This window comes from Helianthus annuus, chromosome 15 (assembly GCF_002127325.2).
Source record: "Helianthus annuus cultivar XRQ/B chromosome 15, HanXRQr2.0-SUNRISE, whole genome shotgun sequence".
Taxonomy (NCBI): domain Eukaryota; kingdom Viridiplantae; phylum Streptophyta; class Magnoliopsida; order Asterales; family Asteraceae; genus Helianthus; species Helianthus annuus.
In genome coordinates this window covers 8,113,514-8,137,350 of record NC_035447.2, presented here as the reverse complement: position 1 = coordinate 8,137,350, position 23,837 = coordinate 8,113,514, and the positions used below count along the sequence as shown (strand labels likewise).

The 23,837-nt window shown below is 36.4% G+C and overlaps 2 protein-coding genes across 3 annotated transcripts; both read right to left on the bottom strand.

Annotated features, from left to right (window-relative positions):
- Positions 1-9,530: 9,530 nt before the first annotated feature.
- LOC110910348 (60S ribosome subunit biogenesis protein NIP7 homolog) lies at positions 9,531-11,379 on the bottom strand. The gene is made up of 2 exons (XM_022155019.2): positions 11,225-11,379; positions 9,531-10,320 (listed from the first exon to the last, which is right to left on the bottom strand). The coding sequence occupies exon 2, from the start codon at positions 10,260-10,262 to the stop codon at positions 9,699-9,701; it is 564 nt and encodes a 187-aa protein (XP_022010711.1). The 5' UTR covers positions 10,263-10,320; positions 11,225-11,379; the 3' UTR covers positions 9,531-9,698.
- A 4,359-nt stretch (positions 11,380-15,738) lies between these two features.
- On the bottom strand, positions 15,739-18,132 carry LOC110910350. 2 transcript variants are annotated; one of them, XM_022155022.2, is made up of 4 exons: positions 17,858-18,132; positions 17,405-17,487; positions 16,393-17,317; positions 15,739-15,945 (listed from the first exon to the last, which is right to left on the bottom strand). In XM_022155022.2, the coding sequence occupies exons 1-4, from the start codon at positions 17,939-17,941 to the stop codon at positions 15,868-15,870; spliced, it is 1,170 nt and encodes a 389-aa protein (XP_022010714.1). In that variant the 5' UTR covers positions 17,942-18,132; the 3' UTR covers positions 15,739-15,867. The 2 variants fall into 2 exon arrangements, with proteins under 2 accessions (XP_022010714.1, XP_022010713.1); XM_022155021.2 differs by having other exon boundaries at positions 17,399-17,487; positions 17,858-18,129.
- Positions 18,133-23,837: the final 5,705 nt, after the last annotated feature.

Below are 23,837 nucleotides of genomic sequence, written 5' to 3'. Positions count from 1 at the left end.
TAATTTTATATACCAAATTCATACTATAAATAAACTAATATGTGACACGTATCATTCATTGGAGTCATCTATTTTTTATTTTCCTAAAGAAAAATTAAAAACATCTTATCTTAAGTTAAAAATTTTAAATTCGAAGATAATACTTTGTTAGAAAAATAGAAGGATTCTATTTCAAATTCAAAGTAGGATACGATTTAATATTAATTTAGTATTTAATTAATATAAGATAACTATACAAAAGAGGCGGGAAAACAGAAAATTAGATGGTTCCAATAAATGACATGTGTCACACATTAGTTTACTTATCTCTTTAGTTTCATAGATAATCCTAAATTAAAAAAATAACCCTAAAATCTTGGTAATAGTTAATCCTAATTTCAAAAAAAAAAAAAAAAAAAATCCTGAAATCTTAGTAACAACATTCCAAATCTTCAAATAATACATTTAATGAAAATATTCGTAAATTATCATTATTCATGTTACATCTTTTTTTAAACATTGAGTGTCTTTGTAATTTACATCCATTCTATCTTTTTATTTATCATTAAATTTAAATGTAATGTAATACGTAAATACAATAATACATATTATATAATATATTTATTTTTGTATTATTTTTAGCGACAGTTTGATTACATTCTTCTCTGATAAATTTTATAATACTAACATACATCATCTTTATATTAACTTATTTATGTCAATTGGTATATAAATGTCTCCCTCTTTAGTTTGTATTTACAAGAAATATTTATTAAATAGTTTAAATTGTTCAACCCGTGTAACACACGGGGAACTAACCTAGTTATAGTATAAAATGACTTTGATTGGTTTTTTTTAGATTTCTCATACTACGCACAATTTAGAGAGTTCTTAATATATCATTAATCCCTTCAAATATTTTGACTATAGTCATTTTTTAATAGCGTTTGGAAGCAACCCCAATATCCGAGTGAATCTTCCTGAACAGGATGTCAACCATTCATACTGATTTTTGATGTTCAAGACAATTTTATGTTTTGTGATGATAACAAATAAAATTCAAGGATAATCATTATCCAGAGTTGATTTATTTTTAAATGACGAGTGTTTTCACATGGTCTGCACATAGTTTTTTTCCATAGTCAAAAGTATAGATCGACTTAGGGGCTGTTTGTTTACCTTTTAATGAGGCTCTTAATAGTTCAGACCTCTTAATGGTTCAGCACTTAATGGTTCAGACTGTTTGTTTCACAAGCAAATGTCTGAATGGTTCAGACATTTGTCTCTGAATGGTTAAACATTATACAGAGTCGGAATGGTTAAGACCTCTAATCTGATTTGGTTAGACATTTGCCTCTGAATGGTTAATTATTATACAGGCTCTTAATGGTTCAGACCTCTTACTGGTTCAGCACTTAACCATTCAGATGTTATCAAACAGCCCCTTAAATTGTTAATTATTTGATAAAGATGGTAATAATCCTAGTATGAAATCCAATGTTGTTTACGAAGAATTGTTTTAGAAATTGTAACTATTGTAAATGTAATATTAATTTGAAAATTTTCATTATTACATGTAATGTGATATGTATTTATTTATTTATTTATTTATTTACTTATTTATAGATATTTTATTATTACATCATTTTTTATATCCAACCTTACGTAATACTAAAGTCTATAACTAGTATGTAATATGCAATTAGTGATGTGACACTAGGAAATACCTAATTAATTGGACATTTCTTTGCTGTATCTTATGGCTTACGGCAAACTTGTATTAGTCTTTGGACTTTTGTGTCTCAAGCTCCAAGTCGTTACAAAACGGGTCTTAATTTCTAGATGATATATATGCATAAAATTTTAACTTTATTATTGTTATGATAAATAAGTTTTATATCATAAATAATAAATAATTTTTATATTAGGGGGCAACTCTATTACTATATATATATATTATTATTATTATTATTATTATTATTATTATTATTATTATTATTATTATTATTATTATTATTATTATTATTATTATTATTATTATTATTACTATTACTACTACTACTATTACTATTACTATTACTAGATTTACCACCCGCCGCAATGCGGCGGGGGATTCATTAGTTATATATCATGTTAGATGAAAGGCAAATGTTTCTCACATGACCACGGGCCTGTGTGTAAAATCGAGAAAAAAATAACTAAGTCGATCTCTGACTCACACGTTGCGACAGACCAATAGACACGCAATAGATGAAAAAATGTTGAACCCCACACGCACGTTGCGGTGTGTTAACTCGGAAATTTAGAGTGACACGTTAAACGGAGAATTTATGAAAGATGAAAAGGATATAAGGGACCAAAGTTGAAAGTAAAAAAAAATGTTGAGATGAAATTGTAAAAGATGAAAAGCTTAGGGTTGAAAGTAAAAAAAAATAAAGGGGTTAAATTGCAAAAGATGAAAACTTTTGAATTAGAAGTGAAAAATAAAATTTATCAAAGGGGTTAAAATACCAAAGATTGAAACTTTAGACTTAAGTTGCCAAAGATTGAAACTTTAGAGTTAAAAAAGAAATCATTTTCAGATTATGAAAACAAAAGAGATAAATAGATTTAGTTAAATTGATGTTTAATATTATTATTATTATTTAATAAAAGAGATAAATAGAAAAATAAGGATGAGAAATTACCAGAGAATGATACGTACCCGCCGCAATGCGGCGGGGGATTCATTAGTTATATATCATGTTAGATGAAAGGCAAATGTTTCTCACATGACCACGAGCCTGTGTGTAAAATCGAGAAAAAATAACTAAGTCGATCTCTGACTCGCACGTAGCGACAGACCAATAGGCACGCAATAGATGAAAAAACGTTGAACCTCACACGCACGTTGCGGTGTGTTAACTCGGAAATTTAGAGTGACACGTTAAACGGAGAACTTATGAAAGATGAAAAGTATATAAGGGACCAAAGTTGAAAGTAAAAAAAAATGTTGAGATTAAATTGTAAAAGATGAAAAGCTTAGGGTTGAAAGTAAAAAAATAATAAAAGGGTGAAATTGCAAAAGATGAAAACTTTTGAATTAGAAGTGAAAAATAAAATTTATCAAAGGGGTTAAAATACCAAAAATTGAAACTTTAGACTTAAGTTGTCAAAGATTGAAACGTTAGAGTTAAAAAAGAAATTAAAGAAATCAATTTCAGATTATGAAAACAAAAGAGATAAATAGATTTAGTTAAATTGATGTTTAATATTATTATTATTTAATATTTAATAAAAGAGATAAATAGAAAAATAAGAATGAGAAATTACCAGAGAATGACATGTGTACAAAAAGGATTTTTGTTTATTAGTATAGACAGATTTTTTAATATTTTTATTATTTTAATATTATAATAATAGTTATTTTCTTACTTTTTAGAGAAAAATACCCGGATAGTCCCTGTGGTTTCGCCTTTTTTCACCTATAGTCCCGAACTTTCTAAAACTACCTGAATAGTCCCCCAAGTTTTCATTTTTTGTTCCCGGATAGTCCCTGGGTCTAACTTCAGTTACTTTTCTCTATTAAAATGATGTGAAATGACAAAAATACCCTTACCTTAAAAGGCCAAACCATAGGGACTATCCGGGCATCTTCTTCATTTTTATTTATAAAACCCCACCACCACACTTCATCTTCAACCTCCACACATATATGTTATCATCGGAATTTGTTGTCGAAATCCGCCATGGCTGCAATCATAGTCCGATACGGATCCGATATGTACATTCCGACTTTGCTTGATATAATTTCTATCGTCATAGCCTTTTTTAAATGGAACAACAACAGCAACATAATCATCATCACTCATCATCATCAATCATCATCAGGATCTTGCCCTGCCAATATACAAATTGGATCTTCGATGTCCCCTATGAATACACTAATCATCACAGCCTTTAAACAAGTTTACAAAATACTGCTACTACCACAACCTCCACCATCACCATCATCAAATGGCACAGAAACCTCCTCAATCGCATTCTCACCCTAGTCTCAATTCACATGAGAATAACACAACATAACACCTCATCTCATTTTTCAAGATGGTTATTATAAATATAGAGGTGAACAGAAACCGGTTTGTGAACTGGAACCAGTTTTGACCTGACCCGAAACCGAATATGATACAGGTTTGGTGAAACTGGTCCCCTTTCTCCCTTGACACCAATTAATAACTAGAACTAGTTTTAAACCGAACTGATCCTTTTCCACCTGTAAACTAGTTTTACCAAACACCAGTTTTGACCATTGTTGACCCAAATCGAAACCATTTCAACCTGAACCGGAATGGGATTAAAAAAACGAAATGTGCACCTCTAGGTAGATAAATGTTCTTATACAGAGTTGTATCTCCAACGATAAAGGTTCTGAGGCTCAAATATATTATCATCGGAATTTACTGTCGAAATCCGCCATGGCTGCAATCACAGTAGCATGTATCAAATACATATTGTCCGAGTTGCCTAACCAAGATACGGATCAGATCTGTAAATTCCGATTTTGCTCAAAATAATTTCCATCGTCATAGCCTTTTCAAATGAAACAACAACAGTAGCAGCAACATCAACATAACTAGAGAGAAGATGATGTCGGCGGCGATGGTGGAGGGTGGAGGAGGGTGATGGTGGGTGGAGGTTGAAGATGAAGTGTGGTGGTGGGGTTTTATAAATAAAAATGAAGAAGATGCCCGGATAGTCCCTATGGTTTGGCCTTTTAAGGTAAGGGTATTTTTGTCATTTCACATCATTTTAACAGAGAAAAGTAACTGAAGTTAGACCCAGGGACTATCCGGGAACAAAAAATGAAAACTTAGGGACTATTCAGGTAGTTTTAGAAAGTTGGGGACTATAGGTGAAAAAAGGCGAAACCACAGGGACTATCCGGGCATTTTTCTCTACTTTTTAACTTTAATCCTTTTTTTAAATATCAGGGGTTGGAATAAGCTTGGTGTCAACCGGTATTGAACCAGTACTGGTATCTTTTAACTTTAATCCTTTTTTAAATATCAGGGGTTGGGATAAGCTTGGTGTCAACCGGTATCGAACCAGTACTGGTATCGAAAATACCGGGACGGTCCTGTTCGGTATCAGTACATGAAGGTAAAAACCGGCACTAATACAGAAAACGCCAAAAGTTGGTGCCGAATTGATATTGGAAATCTTTTGGTTCGGGAAATTCAGTACTGCTACCCGGTACCATTTGCTCATCCCTGGTCACGGTTACTGTACGAACAACGGTATCGCACAACTTTTTTTTTTGTTGATTTTCTTCAACTTTTAATTTTTTCTTTTTTTAGTTTCAAGTGTAGGGATGAGCTCGGTGCCAACCGATACAGAATCGGTACTAGTGGCGGAACTAGAAGAAATATTTAGGGGTATCCCAAATTTTTTTTACGATACATTTATAGAACAAAATTTTTTTTACATGCATTACGGGGCGGAGCCGATCCTGAAAATTCAAGTGCCCTGGGTGAGCCAAAAAAGGCCCTTAGGCCTTACCGAATTAAATTTTATAAACTAGTTTTTTTTTTTTTTTTAAGTTATTAGTATTTAGGTTAACGAATCAATATTGAGCATATCACATTTGGGCTAGGCTTTATGAATTAATATTGGCAATAAGTTTTTAGATATTAGATTGGGCTAGGTTTATTTTTAATTTTTAGATCGAAATTAAACAATTCAAAAACTCAAGAAGAAAAGAAATAAAGAATACTCACAATCACAATTAGAACAACAATCTAATACACTAGTGGGTTATTATTTGGTTATTTGGGCTAATTACTATTGGGCTATCATTTGTTTTTTTTTGGCTAATATAATCAGTATTATTTGGGCTTGATTTCAGTTTTTAAATTTATTTTTTCAGGGGTGTCCTAGTACTTGTTGAGGGGTGTCCTTAGTATAAAAATCGAAAAAAAAATAAAATTTTACACTACCGGAAAAAAGTTGAGCCGTAGCCCGTGCTACGCCCCAACCTACATTAGGTCCGCCCCTGATCGGTACTGATACCGAAAATACCGGTTAGGTAACGGTATAGAAGGTAAAAAACGGTAGTAAACCAGTATCATGAACGCCAAAAGTCGGTACCGAATTGGTACTTAAGATCTTTCGGTTCGGCAAATTTGGTACCGGTACCCAGAACAATTTGCTCATCTCTGACCACGGGTTTCATACGAACAACATCGTTACCATACAACTTTTTTGGTTGATTTTCTTTCGGTTATCTTTTAGTGTTTTTTCTATATTTTCTTTTTATTCTTGTTAGCAGTTCCGTTCGGAATACGCTCATAGTGATTTCAAAACACATGTAAACACAGACTAAATAACAAAAGAAATTTGCCGCAACGCGGCGAACTTCTTTACACTTAGTTAATAGTAATTAGCAAAGTCATTTCTCTCTATTTACAATAATTACTTCTCTTGGGTTTATTGCTAGTAATCATAATCCATCTTTGTTTGTTAGATGCACAAGTCTGCTCTAGTGATCCTTTTATCCTTATATGTAGATGACATGATTATTACTAATGATGATTATGACAACATTGAATTTTTGAAGCGTGATTTGGCTCACCGATTTGCTATGAAAGGCTTGGGTTTGTTGCGTTATTTTTGTGTCTTGAGATTGCTCAGATTCGAAGGGGTTATCTTCTATCTCAGAAAATAATACATATACCACTTGTTTGAATGCACACAACTCTCTAACAATAGGACTATCATTGATACCTCCCTCAAAACCAATGCAAGGTATTCACGGATAGTCCGATAGATAGTGTTCATTTATCAGATCCGAGTTTATACCATACTAGTTTAGGCAATTTAGTCTATTTTTCAGTAACTCAGCCAGACATCATGTAGTTCATGTTGTTAGCTAGTTTATCACTAATATTACTACTTTTTGTAAGGGAGTTGTTATTCACATTCTGAAAATACTCCATAGCAATCAGCTTCAAAGTTGTTTCCTTCAACCCGTCTCTAGAACTATGTACCTATAACAATGCCGATTGGGTAACGACTTGAATTATCGCAAATTTTGTTGACAATAGAGTTGTATTAAAAATATAGTGTTTTTTGAGTGTTTGTACTGTGTTGATATCCTAAAGAACCGAACTGGACTGAACAACATCGGCATTGTATCGGTATTATCGAAACCAGCATTTGTTTTTATGGTTTTCGAGCAATGTAAAACATGTGTCGATATTCTTTTAGGCATATTACGACTTAACTTTTTTAGGTTTCCGCTTTCGATTGCTATGGCGAGTGGCGATACCGTAACGAGCCAAAATGATACCGATTGAAATTCCCAACACGTAGCACGGGAGAATCGCACTAGTTTATATAATTAAAGTGTTTTGTATACAAAAAGTTATACTAAATTATTTTATATTTATATAGTATTAATGGGTCAGCATTATAAAATACCCTTTTTTGAGGAATTAATAGTGTTTCTTTTGAAGACAATATTACTTTTTCGTGAAGGTTAGGCCTGGATGTGCGAAAAACAAATTAAATGGTTTGTGAACCAAAACCAATTAAACCTGAACCGAATTGGTTATGAATTGGTTTTAAACCGAACCAATCATTTTCCTTTTTTAAAACGATTTTAACTTGAACCTGTTTGAACCAAAAACCGATTGACCATGTTTAACCGAACCCACACCTAGTGGTGCACAAATCGGGGTTTCTGAATACCCGGTTCCGGGTATGGAACCGGGTTCGGGTACGATCGGGTTCTACAAAATCGGGTATTGACAATACCCAGATCGGGTCCGGGTCCGGGTTTTATATAAAAAATGTATACCCTATATACCCGGGTTCGGGTCGGGTTTTCTAATACCCGGGTATTATAATACCCTATTCATTTTTTTTGGATAAATCATAAAAATATAAAATGCAAAACCTTTTTATTTCATAAAACATAGAAATACATGGCACCTAAATAATCATTGAACCGGATCGAATAAGATGATGATGAACATAGATAGCTTCGAATAACTTGATCGTCTTCGTTTATTGTTCGTCATCAAAGACCCCTTTTATAGGGTATAGAGATACAATGTAAATCAAACAAATGATTATAATACATTTTCTAACGGTTATATAGCCGTTACCAATGTACAAAACTCGAAAAAAAAACAATAAAAATGAAAAAGCCTGAACAGTGTATTGGGAAACCCGGACTGGGTATTGAAAAAACCCGGTTCCGGGTTCGGGTTGAAACCGGGTACTCGTAAAACCCGGGTTGAAAATGGATATAAAAAAACCCGGTTCCGGGTTCGGGTTTTATAACAGAAATGCATACCCAATCCCTACCCTATGGGTAGGGTCGGGTTCGGGTATAAAAAACCCAGGTTTTATAATACCCGGTTCTGGGTTTTATTTTTGGGTCCGGGTCCAGGTTCGGGTTTTTTGTGCATCAACTACCCACACCTGATTTTGCACCTTTAGTTGGGCCTTGGGGAGTGTTATCTTCATTTTACGTGGTGTAAGTATCCATATTTGTAGGGTCTTCATTCTAAAATGGTTATAAATTGCTTAAATACGTGTACAAAGAACCCAATATCGTCAACACATGTGGCTTCCAAACTCCAATTTCCAAGCGACCATTCACAAATCACATATTGACAAGCGAGATGAATCTACATGAATACAAATGAAATGTCAAATCCACCTCAAACATCCTACTTAGACCATCCGGAGTGGTCCACACCTAGGGGCGTCGATCGATCTACTTCATCAACAACGTGGCGTGACTTTTGTAGCTATCACACAAGTCAAGTCTTCATAGTTGATTCAATCCAATTTGTCTTTATCACAAATAATAATGTTTTTACGAACGAAGTGAAATTTGTTAAGAGATTACTAACAAATGTTTTTTTTTTTTCTTTCTAAACAAAGGAAAATGAGAAATACTTTAAAAGGGTTAGCAAAATGAATCATGTTGATGATTATGACAGATGCAAAACATCTCGTGTAACTTGTGACATACATAAATATAGTGAATAACAAGAAACTGCGTCGAAGTTATGAACATGTTTTGACATAGCGCAGTTCGACCCGAACTCGTTACCTAACCCAATCCAAGCCAACCTGCCCATTTGGACCAAACCCAGTTGACCGACATTGTTACTGACGCAATTCCAACTGCCCATTTGGTCCGAACTCAGTTCGAACCCAAACTCTTTTCTGAACACATGGGTTATCAAGTGGCTAAAGCCCTAAGGGTGAACGGAGTGGATCGGTAAACACAGCGGCAAAGCGGTTTACCAAGCGGTAACACCGCCGGCGTCTGTGATTACCGCTAGGCAAACATGGATGATCGGTGAACCTTTACCGACTCAGTGAGAGGGAGGGAAAGGTGGAGAGAGAGGGTGTGTGACAGGTCCATTTCTTTTCAACCAATCACACAATTTTTCTTTTTTTTAAATAGTTTACCTAAACCACATTAGGTAAACCACCGCCAACGTTTTTGAGCATTAGATAAACAATTTAGGTGAATTGGTGTGACACTGTCTGATTGGGTGAATGGGGAGTTTACCTATTCCAAATAGGTAACCACTCCCTTCACCCTAAAAGTTGAAACTAATTAGTGATTCAAAACCCAAAAGGATCCAGACCAATACAGATATAATATTCATCATCATTGTCATAATCAAGACAAATACAAATCTATTTCTTGCTCAAATCTCCTCTTGACTCCTCAAGTACTCTCCAGTATCAGCTTGACGAATCACCACAAGCCCGTTCGGGTCCATCTTACGGCAATCCTGAGTCGATTTCGCAGCAATTCCGAATCCCAAAGGCACATCCGACATAGAAAACACTACAACACCATCATACGCATTTATATTATCAGTAATCCGCCCTAACCCACCTTTAATCACATCGTTTCCATACAAAAACGACATCTCCGAAGTGGGTTTAAGCCATACTTTATGCTTAGCATTGGCAGCCAACAAGTTCAAGGCTTGAATGGTGAGATGGAACTTCCCGCTTTTCGTGAACTTCCCGATGTTGGTGCCAAGGGCCACGAGGTTTTCGCGCTTGATGTTTGTGGCTCGTTTGACTAGCGATTCGGACACGTAGTAGACTCTGTTTTTGTGGAGACGGAAGCAGTAGCGACCGGGGTTTTGATCGGGCCCTTCGTGTGATGGTGATTCGACGATGTTCTTGAGGTTGTTTCCTGTGAATTTGAATAGCTTCTCGAATACTTGAGTCGTCTCGGATTCATCTAACGGCCTCATCTCTACCTCTGTTGTTCAATTTCACAATTGACAAAGAGGAGCCTGCTGGAACTCAACCCTGTACATTTAAACGAAACAAGTTATTAAATACCAACGATAAAAAATAACCGAATAAGAAACACAGAGACTACAACTGGGTTAGGGATGTTCACCGGCTCGGTTTATTCGGTGTGATTTATTCAATTCAAGATTTTTCGGTGAAAACCGAAAATCAAATACCTAAACTAACACCAAATCATAGTTGTTAATGGCGAATAACGACAAATAGCGGTAAGGTACTTGTAAGCTACATAGCGAATATCGATAAATAGCGATACACTAGAAAAAAAATTAAAAATATTTTATATGTATATTATATCATAATACCCTGGTACATATGTTATTTCACATGTATATTTAACAAAAACTTAAAATCCAGCTATTTTATAGCTATATTTAATTGCTATTTATATTAAAAAAATAAAGGACAACTATCCTCGCTATCAATCACTACAACCCTATTAGCGAGACACTATAACAATATGCTATAATCACAAACAACTAGGGCTGGAAATGAACCGAACTGAACCAAACGAAGCATTGTTCAGTTGTCCATGTTCATCAACGGTTAACAAACACATAACCGAACGGACATTAACGAACTTTCACGAACATAACTGAACAAACGCAACCTTGTTCATGTTTGTTCATTTAGTTAATCCAACAAAATTTATCGTCATTAGTTCATTCCCCCAAAGTTTGGTACCGGTATATTCGGTACCGGTACCACTTTTGAGGATTTTCGGTACCGGTACTTTCGGTACTTAGTACCGGTACTGGTTCAGTAACGGTCTGTAACCGAGCTTATTCCTACACCAAACGATTCATTTACAGCCTGACTAACAGCTTGTAAGATTATTATGTGCACGAATTCTTTTTGAAGATACAGAATCAATAAATCAAAAGATAAAACCCGGACTTACTTAGTAGACAATCGACAGGTGGAAGAGACGAAGACTGCAATAGAATCAAAGATTTTTGTATTCAATTGCTCATGACTTCAAAATCGACAGTTAGGGTTTCGTTTGAAGCGATGTAAAATGGGCTTACATAAGTAATTGTAAATGGGTTGGAGTGATAAATGATATTTTGATTAAGTTTGGGCTAAAGAAGACTGGGTTGGGTTTGTCGACAAGTAACTAAAAAATAGGGTTGGTATATCGTGTGAGACACGACCTGTTAAGGCACGAACACGTTAACACATAGATATGAAATATGTAAACAGGAAATCTTATCGTGTCAATTTTTCTAAGCATGAACACGAACCTAATAATAAACATGTTACACGAACACGACCTGTTAAGACATGAAAAAACTTACAAGTGTAGCATACAACCTGTTAAGACACAAAAATTACTTGTTAAGACATGACCACGGCCTGTTAAAACATGAACTCGCCCCGAAGGGGTGGAGTGTGGAGTCTAGCAGTGGCGGATCTAGAAAATCCTCATAGGGGTAATGTTTCAAAAAAAAAAGGGTAACAAAATGAAAAAAAAAATGTCAAATTTTTCCAAAATTTACACTACCGTCGGAGCGTCACCGGAATGTCAAGGGGCAATGAAGGTTACCCCTTGTAACACTATAGGTCCGCCCCTGGAGTCAAGGGATGACATATTATGGTAGACACGAGTACACGACCTGTAAAAACACGAACACGAAAAAATTAACAATTCTTATTTTTCATATTTTTCAAACCATAAAATCGAATTGAAAACCAAAATTATATAAACTGAATAAAAACCAAATATGTAATTCATTTTGATTTTAAACAATTTCAATATGGTTCGGTTTATATATAAACTGAATAAAAACCAAATATGTAATTCATTTTGATTTTAAACAACTTCAATATGGTTTGGTTTATGGTTTATCGGTAAAAAATCGAATATTAAACACGCCTAGTTTGAGTTCGAATAGAAACGACGTCTGAATTGATGATTGTCTGTGTGGGTGGATATTTTTTACTTTGGCTATCGGTGTCTTCTACCTAGTTTTTAATGTAAACTTAGTTTTATACGGATTTTAGACGTTTTATATATGTATACGGTAAACCCTCTATAAATAAATAATGTTGGAACTGAGATATTTTATTATTTTAGTGACATATTATTATATCGATAAATTAATAGTTTATTAATTTAAAGAAGTTTAACGTATGACTTTTAAATTTCCAAGTCCAATGTATATTCACAAATTAATTGAATTTGTCAAGTTTATATTTTTTAATACAAAAAGTTAGTTCTTGGTACCAAAAAATAAATTACAAAAAAAAGTTTCAATGCATATTTCTTCTCCATGTACAATACATTAAACATGGTTAGAATTTTGAATCTTTTAGTAATTCCTAACTTATAGTTTTATGGGGAACAATATATACACAATGGTTTTCAAAAAAGTTATTATCTTATTAGTTTATCGGTGGAAACAAGTTATTATCTTATTATTTTATCGATTAGGGTATTGGGACTAGACAAATTATTAATTTTATCGAGATTATTAATTTATCGAGTATTAATTTATAGAGGTTTTACTGTATTGTTTTAAACCGAGTTGAGATTCTTGTTTCATATTTTTTGTATTTCGAATTTCATATCACATGCATTCATGCAATGTAGATATATAAGCTGAAACATAATACTGGACACCAAGTTGTCTAAGGATTTACCGTGATGAAACTGGGTTTTTATTTAACATGCAATTTTACTTGTTCCTATAAATGTTTTTTTTCTTTTTTCAAACTGTGTGTGTTTGTTATTTTAGGACTGTTCACGAGCCGAGCCAACCAAGCGGACCTTTAGCTTGGCTCGTTTACAAATCGAACCGAGCGGAGCAGCTCATTTAAAACCGAGCCTCAAATCAAGCGAGCATTTTTCGAATATTCCGAGCGAGCGTCAAGCGAATTTCGAGCAATTTGGACAACCATGTTGCCCAATTTAAATTTGCTGAGAGAGATAGTGACAATGTTTGGTGTCAAGTTTTTATGTCTTTAAAAACATGCATACAAAATTACTCTAAAAGATCAAAATTACTCTACAGGATCATTTGTAGAGTAATTTTGAATTGTATATTGTTTGATAAACTTGTAGGGTGATTTTGATTTACTTGTAAAGTAATTTTGATACAGAGTAATTTTGATACACTTGTAGAGTAATTTTGATAATTACCCTACAAGAACAAAATTACTCTACAAGAACATTTTACAAAATTACTCTACAAAAGATCAAAATTACTCTACAGGATCATTTGTAGAGTAATTTTGATAGTTACTGATAATCACAAAAATGTCACCGCGTTTTTTTGTCTTTTCCTTCAGTTCGTACGTTTTGTATGTTAACTTTATTTGTATTTGATCTTTTACCATATTAATAACAGGGTAAAACTACCAACACAATGTTGACAAAAGCTCGGCCATGGTAAATTTAGCTCAAGAAATCCCTTATAAATAAGAGCATTCACATTCAATCCACCATATTTTTACCCTAAATTACACTAAAAAATACTACATTTTCTCTCTCCTTTTCAATTAAATAATATTTTTTATACCTTTATCATTATCTTTTCTCTCTACTCCACTCACAACCACTTTCAAAATATATTAAAAAATTATAGAGGGTGAACAGTGTCCTCCCAAATATACAAATGAACAATAACATTTTCTCTCTCCTCCACTCACAACCACTTTTTATACTCTTTATATTTTAAAAACACTACACACATAATTTGGTATGTGAATGCTCTAAGTGGAAAGTATCAGTGTTTTCAATTGCTTAGAGAGTTTAGAAAGTTGATAACCATTTTCTTTTAGGAGGTATATTTATAAAAACTACAACTATTTTTTTTAGTTTATGCCTAACTTTTTGGCTTTTCTTTAAATCATGTTGTTAGGTTCATCATTTGTAAACGGTGGTCAGACTAATGATCTCGGTTCCTAGTCTTGCTTCTATATTGCACTTGGTGGTAACAGTTGTGGGGCAGCGCATCTTTGGTCCGAAAGTTGAATTTTTTTTGTCTGGAGGGCGGTCAAGGGTAGGATTCCTACGACTATGGTGTTAGCCACGAGTAATGTGGCGTTTGGTGACGGGCTTTGTCTGGCGTGTGCAATCCGTTATGAGACAGCTGACCATTTGCTAGTCGCGTCGGTTTGGTGGCTCGTTTGTGTGTGGCTACAGGTTCCAGTCCTAACTGGGTTTTCATCGGTGTATCAATTATTAAGGCCTTTAGACAAGGCCTAACACCAAAATGACTTGTTACGACCTAATGTGACTTTCTATAATCAATACCAACCCAATAACCCATGACAAGCCCATTAAGGCCCATTAGTGTTCAAATCATCATACACGGGCCTTAAATACCAAAAAATGACTTGTTATGACCTAATGTGGCTTTGTATAATAAACCAACTCACTAACACATGAAAGTGTCGACCAGTGCACCAATCATCATACACATGTATTACACCACAAAATGGCTTGTTATGACCTAATGTGGTTTCATGTAATCTAAAAAGACTCACCTAAGACCCATTAACATCCGAATGACTTATTACATCATGAGGCGTCGGTAATTACCGACAATATCTACACCACTAAATCGGTTAATAAATTTGTGGGGAAGACTCCCGACACGATTGGACAGCTAAGATCGCTTAGGTTTCTCAACTTATCACATAACACTCTCACGAGTAGAACCCGACAATCTTGACAAACCTTATACAGCTTGAACATTTATATCTTTCTTCTAACAGCTAAGTTCACTTCGGTTTCGCAAGCACAATCGGATTTCTCAAATTTCTGATGTTTGATCTGCAATTCTGCATTGTCCTTTTATAGTCCTTTTTTGTACTTCCTAAAATCCAGTGTTATGGTGATTGATTCTTACTTAGTGGTAATTCAGTTCCCTCTAAACTCCTAAGCATAAATTTAGTAGGTATCTTGTTCTTCTATTCTAAAACCTCAAAAAGAAATAATAATAATAATAATAATAATAATAATAATAATAATTAAAAAAAATAAAAATAATGTTCTCACTGAGGGAATTTCAACATGTGAAATAAAGATAAACAGATCTAACAATATCTCACCCAATCTTTAGGGTGGGCGGGGCGTAATTCGGTGAAGCATGCGGGGAGGTCACTCACCGATTAGGGGGGTACCGCCAACCTCACGGTGAGGTAGAGAGAGGGTGTGAATCCGGTGGGGAGGTGCCGAAGAGAGAGGGAGGAGAGAGAGAGGAGAGAGGGAGAGGGGACCAATCAAAAGCCTTCCTTTTTTTTTTTTTTTAAAAAAAAAAAACCAACTCCCCTAATAGGGGAGTGCCGCCATCAAAAAGGGGTATTAGGGGAGTGTTAGAGGGGAGTTGACGTGGCATTTTATGGTTGGTTATGTGTAAGAGGGGGGACTCACCTAAGAGGTGAGCACCCCTTACACCCTTATATCGATACCACCAAAAACCAATAAAGGATTACAATAAACCAACCCTTATAAACTGTGCAAACTCAAATCTCACAAAAAGTAAAAAAAAAAATAAATAAATACATATGGAAATAGAGCAAACACTTCTAGGCTCATCACTCAGCAGCATCTCTGTTCAAAGCTCTCTCCAGTCTTGTTTCAAATGGTGTGTTATGCCAATTCACCTTCTTATCCTGTAAATCAAATACCACAATTTACTTACTTACGTTGTCATTTATCCCATACGAGCTAAATATTAAAAAAAAAAAACTAGCTAAAAGGGAAACGGGTCAATCAAGTTTTCAAGTCATCCTAAAGTATTCAAGGATTTACATTATTGTCAACCTTTCTTTAAGAATCAACAAACATCTGTTAGTCAACCCGACCCATTTTGACATGTACTAGAAAGAGCCCGTTTCAACCTAAAAATGTTGACCCTAATTTCAACCCGCATGTAACTTCTAATAAAAATGTTGTATCCAAACCAAACCTATTTTGACCCATACCCAATAAAAAATATTGTATAAATCTTAACCAAACTAACCTATGACCCGACCTGTTCATCTTGCCATAAGAGCATGTTTCGACTCAAACCCGTGACATTTTTATAATACAAGGCATTTAATATAAAAAAAATATACCTCTCTATACTTGCTGGTGGTATTCGGTATGCCTTTATACGATGACGCTGAGCTCAAAGATTGGGCTGAGCCCGTGTGACTCCAGTGGCTCCCGACACTACCAATTATAGGCATATCATCCGGGCTTCGGCCCGGTGACTTTCTTGGTGTACAAGATGACCCTGAAAACTGTTTCAACTCATCTATAGTCAACGCTCCTAAAATCGGTCTATCTTCAATGCTCTTTAATGTTGGTGACTCTTGAGAAAAACTTTTACCGGAGGAAACGGGCTCAAGATCAGGGTTATAGTATCCGACCCGTTTGTTATTTGGCGTGTTTTTCTCTGAAGAAACTATCCAATTCGACAGACTAGCATCGACTGCAATTTCTTGATTCAATGAAGAATTCTCCTTTTGTGGATTTGAACTCAATCGACTCGGTGAATGTGTTATCGTTTCTTTTGTTATCGTTCCTTTTGATCTCAAAGCTTTCCATTGTGTAAGATTTTCAACAGGCTTCAACACCGGGTTCAAAGATGACTCGGTTCCTGATTCTAATGATGGAACTGGAACCGGAATCGACTCACACCATACGTCTTTACATATTATTCTGTCTTCAATGTCATAATCTTCTCCTTCTCCATTATCTAAATCGTCGTCATTTCCATCCTCGTAATCTGAATCTTCAACTTCATCATCACTTTCGACGCAATTCCCGTACCTGTAATTCGGTGGATAAGATCCGACATTCTTGACATCTGAATCCTCCCGCGAATCGGGTCTAGAATGGGGTTGACCCGATTTAGGAGAGGTTTCGCCTTTTTCGTTTCTTTCCAATAAAGATTCGGTACTATCAAACACTTCTTGAACATGCTCATAGGTTGTGGCATTTGCATCAAATGTCACTTTCTTCCTGCTGCTCAAACTCAATGGCTCCTCAATCTCTCTGATATTTAAAAAAGATATATAAACATTTTAGAAACGAAACCCGAATCTCAAATTAAAGGAAAGAAAAATAAATCAAGACCTTAACTCTGGCAGTGAATTAGAGGGCTTATCCTTGATGCATTGTACCAATGATGCATCATCTTGCACAAGATTTTGACTTTTAGGGTTCTGAAACACAAATCAAAATTTCAAAAAAGTCAAAATTCAAGCTTTCACAGGTAGCTAACAAATTCAGAAGTCAAACAACAGAACATTAAGTCAAAATCTCAAATCTATAATGATCAAACCAGCAAATAATCAAAATTCTTTACTCTTTAGAAATCAAACATGAGATAAACAATAGCAGATGCAATACAAAACGTGGAAATTAAAATAGCCTTGATTCTCTTAGGTAACTAACTAAATCAATAATCAAACATTACAACATTCAAAGTCAAAATAAGTCAACACAAAATCAAAATCTCAAATTTCTTCAATTTCTTGAGAATCAAACATAAGATAAACTGTAAACAAAAAGGGTAAATCGAAGTAAGCTTACTTGATCTCTACGAACCGTCTTGTGCCGCTGCTTTCGTCGTTTTCGGTCCTTCGAAGAACCGAAACAACCAAGAAAACAACCCATAAGAGATTTACAGATATCCTTCTTCTGGGTGTTTAAGGAAATGAGTTGTTAGACAATGATCTTCATTATTAATTAAAAGAGACAGAGAAACGGTGGAGTTTTATAAGATTAGGGTTTATGTTAATTTAAAAAAAGAAGATGACCGTTGGGTTTGGGAGCGGTGATGTGGGGATTGTCAGGCTGTCATATTAGACTGGCTTTTTTTTTATTTGTTGATAATAATATATTAATAGATTAAAAGATAGAAATCGGACAATCGACAGGTGGAAGAGTCGAAGACTGCAATAGAATCAAAGATTCTTGTATTCAATAGCTCATGACTACAAAATCGACAGTTAGGTTTTCTTTTGAAGCGATGTAAAATGGTGACAAAATTAAGACATTGTAAAAAATGGGTTGAGCTAAAGAAGACTGGGTTGGATTTGTCAACTAGTGAATGTAAATATTAAAATTAAACATTGGAATGATTGGACTGGACTAGACTAAACTAGGGATAACAAACATTGTAATAGAATTAGGTTTTTCCCCGTGCTACACGGCGGGAGTTTGATCGTTTTTCCCCATGATATGCACCGTGACTTTGGTCATTATCTGTAGGAATCGTTCGCGTAAATATATAAAATAAAACAAATTTTATTAATAAGATTACAATACAGAAATTGGAAAGCTAAAAATCTAGTACGAATACAACTGAAATAAACCAAAAATACAAGAAAGGAGTAGAAGCAGAGTGGCTGAGTCACGTGTTCACCACGCTTCCCTTAAAACAAATTCCGAGTCTCCCAAGAGTACTCGTTTTGTTTCCCAGGGTACAACAGCCGGAGCAGTAGTACTGCCGGAGAAAGCCTACAACCCGAAGGTTACCTTGAAACTTGTATGAAGAAGATGATGAGAAGAGTGTAGAGAATAGTTTGCATATAGCTGTTGTAGCTGGTATTCGTTGGTATCCTTCAACAAGGTATGGAGTTGTATTTATACAGCTCTCGGTTTGAAACAGACAAAAACGAATTAAATGAGAGGTTTAAATTGCATTAAACGTCTTCAATGCAATTTAATACGTCATTTAATTCTCAGTCAAAGCCTATTAACTCGTCAGTTACAAAGCTGGACTGAAACTGCACTGTCATTCAATGCTGGAACTTCTGCGCGCGCGACGCGCGCAAGACACACTGCCGCGCGCGCAGGTCTGCAACCTCACGCGCGGTGCGTCCACTTGGCTCACTGCCATGCGCGCGTGCGCCATACTCACCCAGGTCCATGCGCGCATGCGCGCGCAGGTATGCACCCGCATGCGCGGTGCGTCCACTTGGCTCAAGTCCATGCGCGCGTGCGCCACGTCACCTGTGAGCCTATACGAGCACGCCACACAGTCGCGCCGTATTGGTTCACTCTGGTGCGCCGCGCACGACACAGCAGGACCCAAGCACCACGCGCGCAACCGCGCGCCTCGCATGACTGCCACGTCATGCACCGCATCACCTACCACTTGGTCCTTGCAACCGTTGTGCTCCACCACGCGCGCGCGGTCAAAAATACAAAGGCGGCTTTCAAGCGGCGATGCGAAGTGCAAAGTGCGCCATCAAAGCGCCACATTGCGCCTCATCGCCCACGCCACGCGCGCGCGCGCGCGCGAGCGAGCGTGTGCGAGTGCGAGTGCGAGTTAGGGTGCTCCGCACCCTTCGCGAGGACACTAGTGTGTGCTTCCATGAAACAATAAGGATGGAGAGTTCCACCTTAAATACCCATTTAAGTTCCATCTCTCCTCCTATGTGGGACAAGGTGCTACTTTCCCTTTTGTTTCAGCATTCAATGTTTCAAACACCCAACTTTGAGCATCGATATCTCATTCATCTTAGCTCGGTTTTGGACGTGGTTTAGTTCGTTGCGAAGCTCTTCCAACATAGAACACAAACCCACAAATAAATATATAAAAACCGCTCATTTTATTATATTTATTTCTAGTCCAAAGTAGGAAAAAATCATTTTCCTATATTTGTGAAAAATGCTATTTTCACATATTTTCCAACAATCCCCCACATGAAAAATGCTATTTTCATCAAATTTCCAACAATCCCCCACATGTATGGAAATGGATCTTTTCCTTACACTTTTCAACGATAAACTTCGACAGTTGAGTATTGCAAGATAGGTAGGTTGAAGCCTTTGAACCTTCTTTTGTGAAGCGCACTTAGCTTACTTGCGGTGTGTAGACGCGATGTCCTTGAACATACCCCCATTTGTGTAAACGACAATACACTTCACACAATACTCTCCCTGGTTTGGCCAACTCCTCATTGTCGTGTCCTATTATGGTCCTGGAACACTAGCCTGGTTCGGCGAGAGCTCTAGGATTTGCGCACCCCACAAATCCATTTGAAGCGACCCCACTTCTCTCTAACATAGGTGATTCCCATGAATCATTAAAAGCATCATGGTTATTTGATTTCCCGAAATCATTAACCTTAATATGCTTAATCTCACTTCATGTCACTGATTTGAATGGACTAGGAAGTATATGTAACTCCCTTTTATTTAGTTTGGGGTACTCCCCCACAGTGACTCCGTTTTGGTAATATGATTAAGTTGTCCAATTGAACTTAGATCTTGTGATCTCTAGTCAACTAAGTTAGGTTTCCCTCATATTCCCATTTACCACGGGCTTTAGTCCCATTCCTCTTGACGACGTTTCTACTAACTCTCTGCTTAAGCCTTTTGTAAACGGGTCCGCAATGTTATCCGCTGATCTCACATAATAAATTGTGATAACACCCGTTGAGAGTAGTTGTCGTATCGTGTTATGTCTATGTCGCATATGCCTTGATCTGCCATTGTACATCAAGCTTTGAGCTCTACCAATCGCTGATTGGCTATCACAATGTACACATATGGCTGGCAAAGGCTTTGGCCATCTTGGAATATCTTCCACGAATTGACGTAGCCATTCCGCCTCCTCGCCTGACTTATCCAAGGCGATAAATTCAGATTCCATTGTGGATCTCGCTATGACCGTTTGCTTAGAAGACTTCCAAGCAATTGCAGCTCCTCCAAGTGTAAACACGTAACCACTTGTTGATTTGGAATCTTTATTATCTGATATCCAGTTTGCATCAGTGTATCCTTCGATCACTGCTGGTTGTCGGGTATAATGCAGTCCATAGTCTCTTGTGTATCGTATGTATCTAAGCACCCTCGTGATAGCCTTCCAATGATCCGCGCACGGATTGCTGGTGTATCTACTTAGCCTACTTACTGCGTAAGCCAAGTCGGGTCTAGTACATGTCATTAGATACATTAGACTGCCAATAATTCTTGAATACTCTAACTGAGCGACTCCCTCTCCTTTATTCTTCTTGAGATGTTGGGAGGTATCAACTGGAGTTCGAGCTACACTCGTATCTCCCGAGTTGAATTTTTCAAGAATTTTATCCACATAGTGAGATTGACTTAACACAAGACCATCTTGGGTTCTTATGATCTTTACTCCAAGAATCACATCAGCTAAACCCATGTCTTTCATGTCAAATCTCGCTTTCAACATGCTTTTAGTAACTTTGATAATTTTATCATTACTCCCAATGATAAGCATATCGTCTACATAAAGGCATAATATCACATAACCTTCATTTGTGTCTTTGAAATAAACACATTTGTCGCACTCATTTATTTTGAAACCATTGTCAATCATGACATGGTCAAACTTTTGGTGCCATTGTTTTGGTGCTTGCTTCAAGCCATACAAAGACTTGACGAGTTTACATACTTTACCCTCTTGACCAGGGGCGGAGAAACCTTCAGGTTGCTCCATGTAAATCTCTTCTTCTAAATCGCCATTTAGAAATGCGGTTTTAACGTCCATTTGGTGAACTTCCAAATTTCTTAAAGCCGCTATAGCAAGAACCAATCTAATCGAAGTTATGCGCGTCACAGGCGAGTAGGTATCAAAGTAATCTAGACCTTCCTTTTGTCTAAATCCTTTAATCACCAACCTAGCCTTGTACTTATCAATACTTCCATCAGTTTTCATCTTCCTTTTGAATATCCAACGATATCCAAGTGGTTTGCAACCAGGTGGAAGATCTACTAACTCCCAAGTATGATTTTGCAATATAGAATCTATTTCATTTCTTATTGCTTCTTTCCATTGAGGTCCTTCTGAAGAGGAAACCGCTTCGCGATATGTATTGGGCTCGCCCTCAACCATATAGCTAACGAAGTCTGGACCGAAGGATTTTTCAACCCTTGGCCTTTTACTTCGCCTACGATCGCTTTCTTCAACCTCAGGTTGTTCATGTGTCTTATTATGAATCACCTCATCAACAGGTGTAGATGAACTTTCACCTACTTCAAAATTAGGTGTTGATGACGTTGCATGTGTTTGTCTTCTCAAAGAAAACACATTTTCAAAGTAAGACACAACGTTAGAATTCACCTCCATAATAGTGTTTACGTGTACATCAGGATTCTTGGACTCATGTACAAGAAAGCGATGTGCACTACTTTGATGTGCATACCCAATAAATATGCAATCAACAGTTTTGGGTCCTATCCTAAGAGCCTTCGGAGGTGGTACAATCACCTTTGCTAGGCACCCCCACACTTTCAAGTATTTGTATGAAGGTTTCTTCCTTTTCCATAACTCATATGGAGTTTCGTCTCTCTTTTTGAGTGGTATCCTGTTCAAAAGATAATTAGCCGAGAGAATGGCTTCCCCCCACAGTTCCTGGCTCACCCCAGAACTTATCAACATGGCGTTCATCATTTCTTTCAATGTGCGGTTCTTTCGTTCCGCCACGCCATTTGATTGTGGAGAGTATGGAGGTGTACACTCATGTACAATGCCACTTTTTGCGCATAACTCGGCAAAAGGTGCAACATATTCGCCTCCTCGATCGCTTCGCAAAGCTTTTATCTTCTTTTGAAGTTGATTCTCAACTTCATTTTTATACAAGATAAATTTACTTATTGCTTCATCTTTACTTTTTAGTAAATATACATAGCAATATTTAGTACTATCATCAATAAACGTGATGAAGTACTTATTTCCACCTCTTGTGGGTACCGCTTTTAAATCACAAATATCAGTGTGAATTAAATCAAGGGGTTCGGTTATTCGTTCAACCGATTTCGATGATGTTCTTGTAAGTTTGGATTCAACGCATGTTTCACATTTATAGTGTGAATCAAGATGGAATGTTGGTATACAATTTAAATTGATTAAACGGCGTATTGAATTAAAATTAACGTGACCTAATCTACCATGCCATTTATTCGATTCAGAAAACTCAAGCATATAAGTAGAAGTAGTAGCAATTTTATTCATGTTCTTGACAGCCATTACATTCAATTTGAACATACCATTTTGGGCATAGCCCTTGCCTACATACGTTCCTCGTTTAGTTAGTACAAATTGATCGCTCTCAAAAACTAAACGAAATCCAAACTTGTTAAGCAACCATCCCGAGACTAGATTCTTGCGCAAGTCTGGGACATACAACACGTTGTTTAGAGTGAGCTCCTTCCCCGAAGTCCACTGCAAGATCACCGTTCCTTCACCCATGATGTCAGCGGTGGCTGCATTTCCCATATACAGCTTCTCTTCTCCAGAAAGCGCCTTGAAGGTGGTAAAGAGGCTCTTGTCTGCACAAACATGACGGGTCGCTCCAGTATCAACCCACCAACCTTTTGGAGTGTTGGTCACAGTATTGACCTCATCCATCATTGCGCTTTTGTCGGAAATCATTGCCACCAAAGGCATTCCGTCTTCGTCCACCATGTGCGCACGCTCACGCTTTGGTTTCTTGCATTGGTTAGCCCGATGCCCCGGCTCGTCACAGTTGTAACAAGTCCCTTGGAACGTTTGAGGTTTCTTTTTCACAACCCCTTTTTTTGGTCCAAG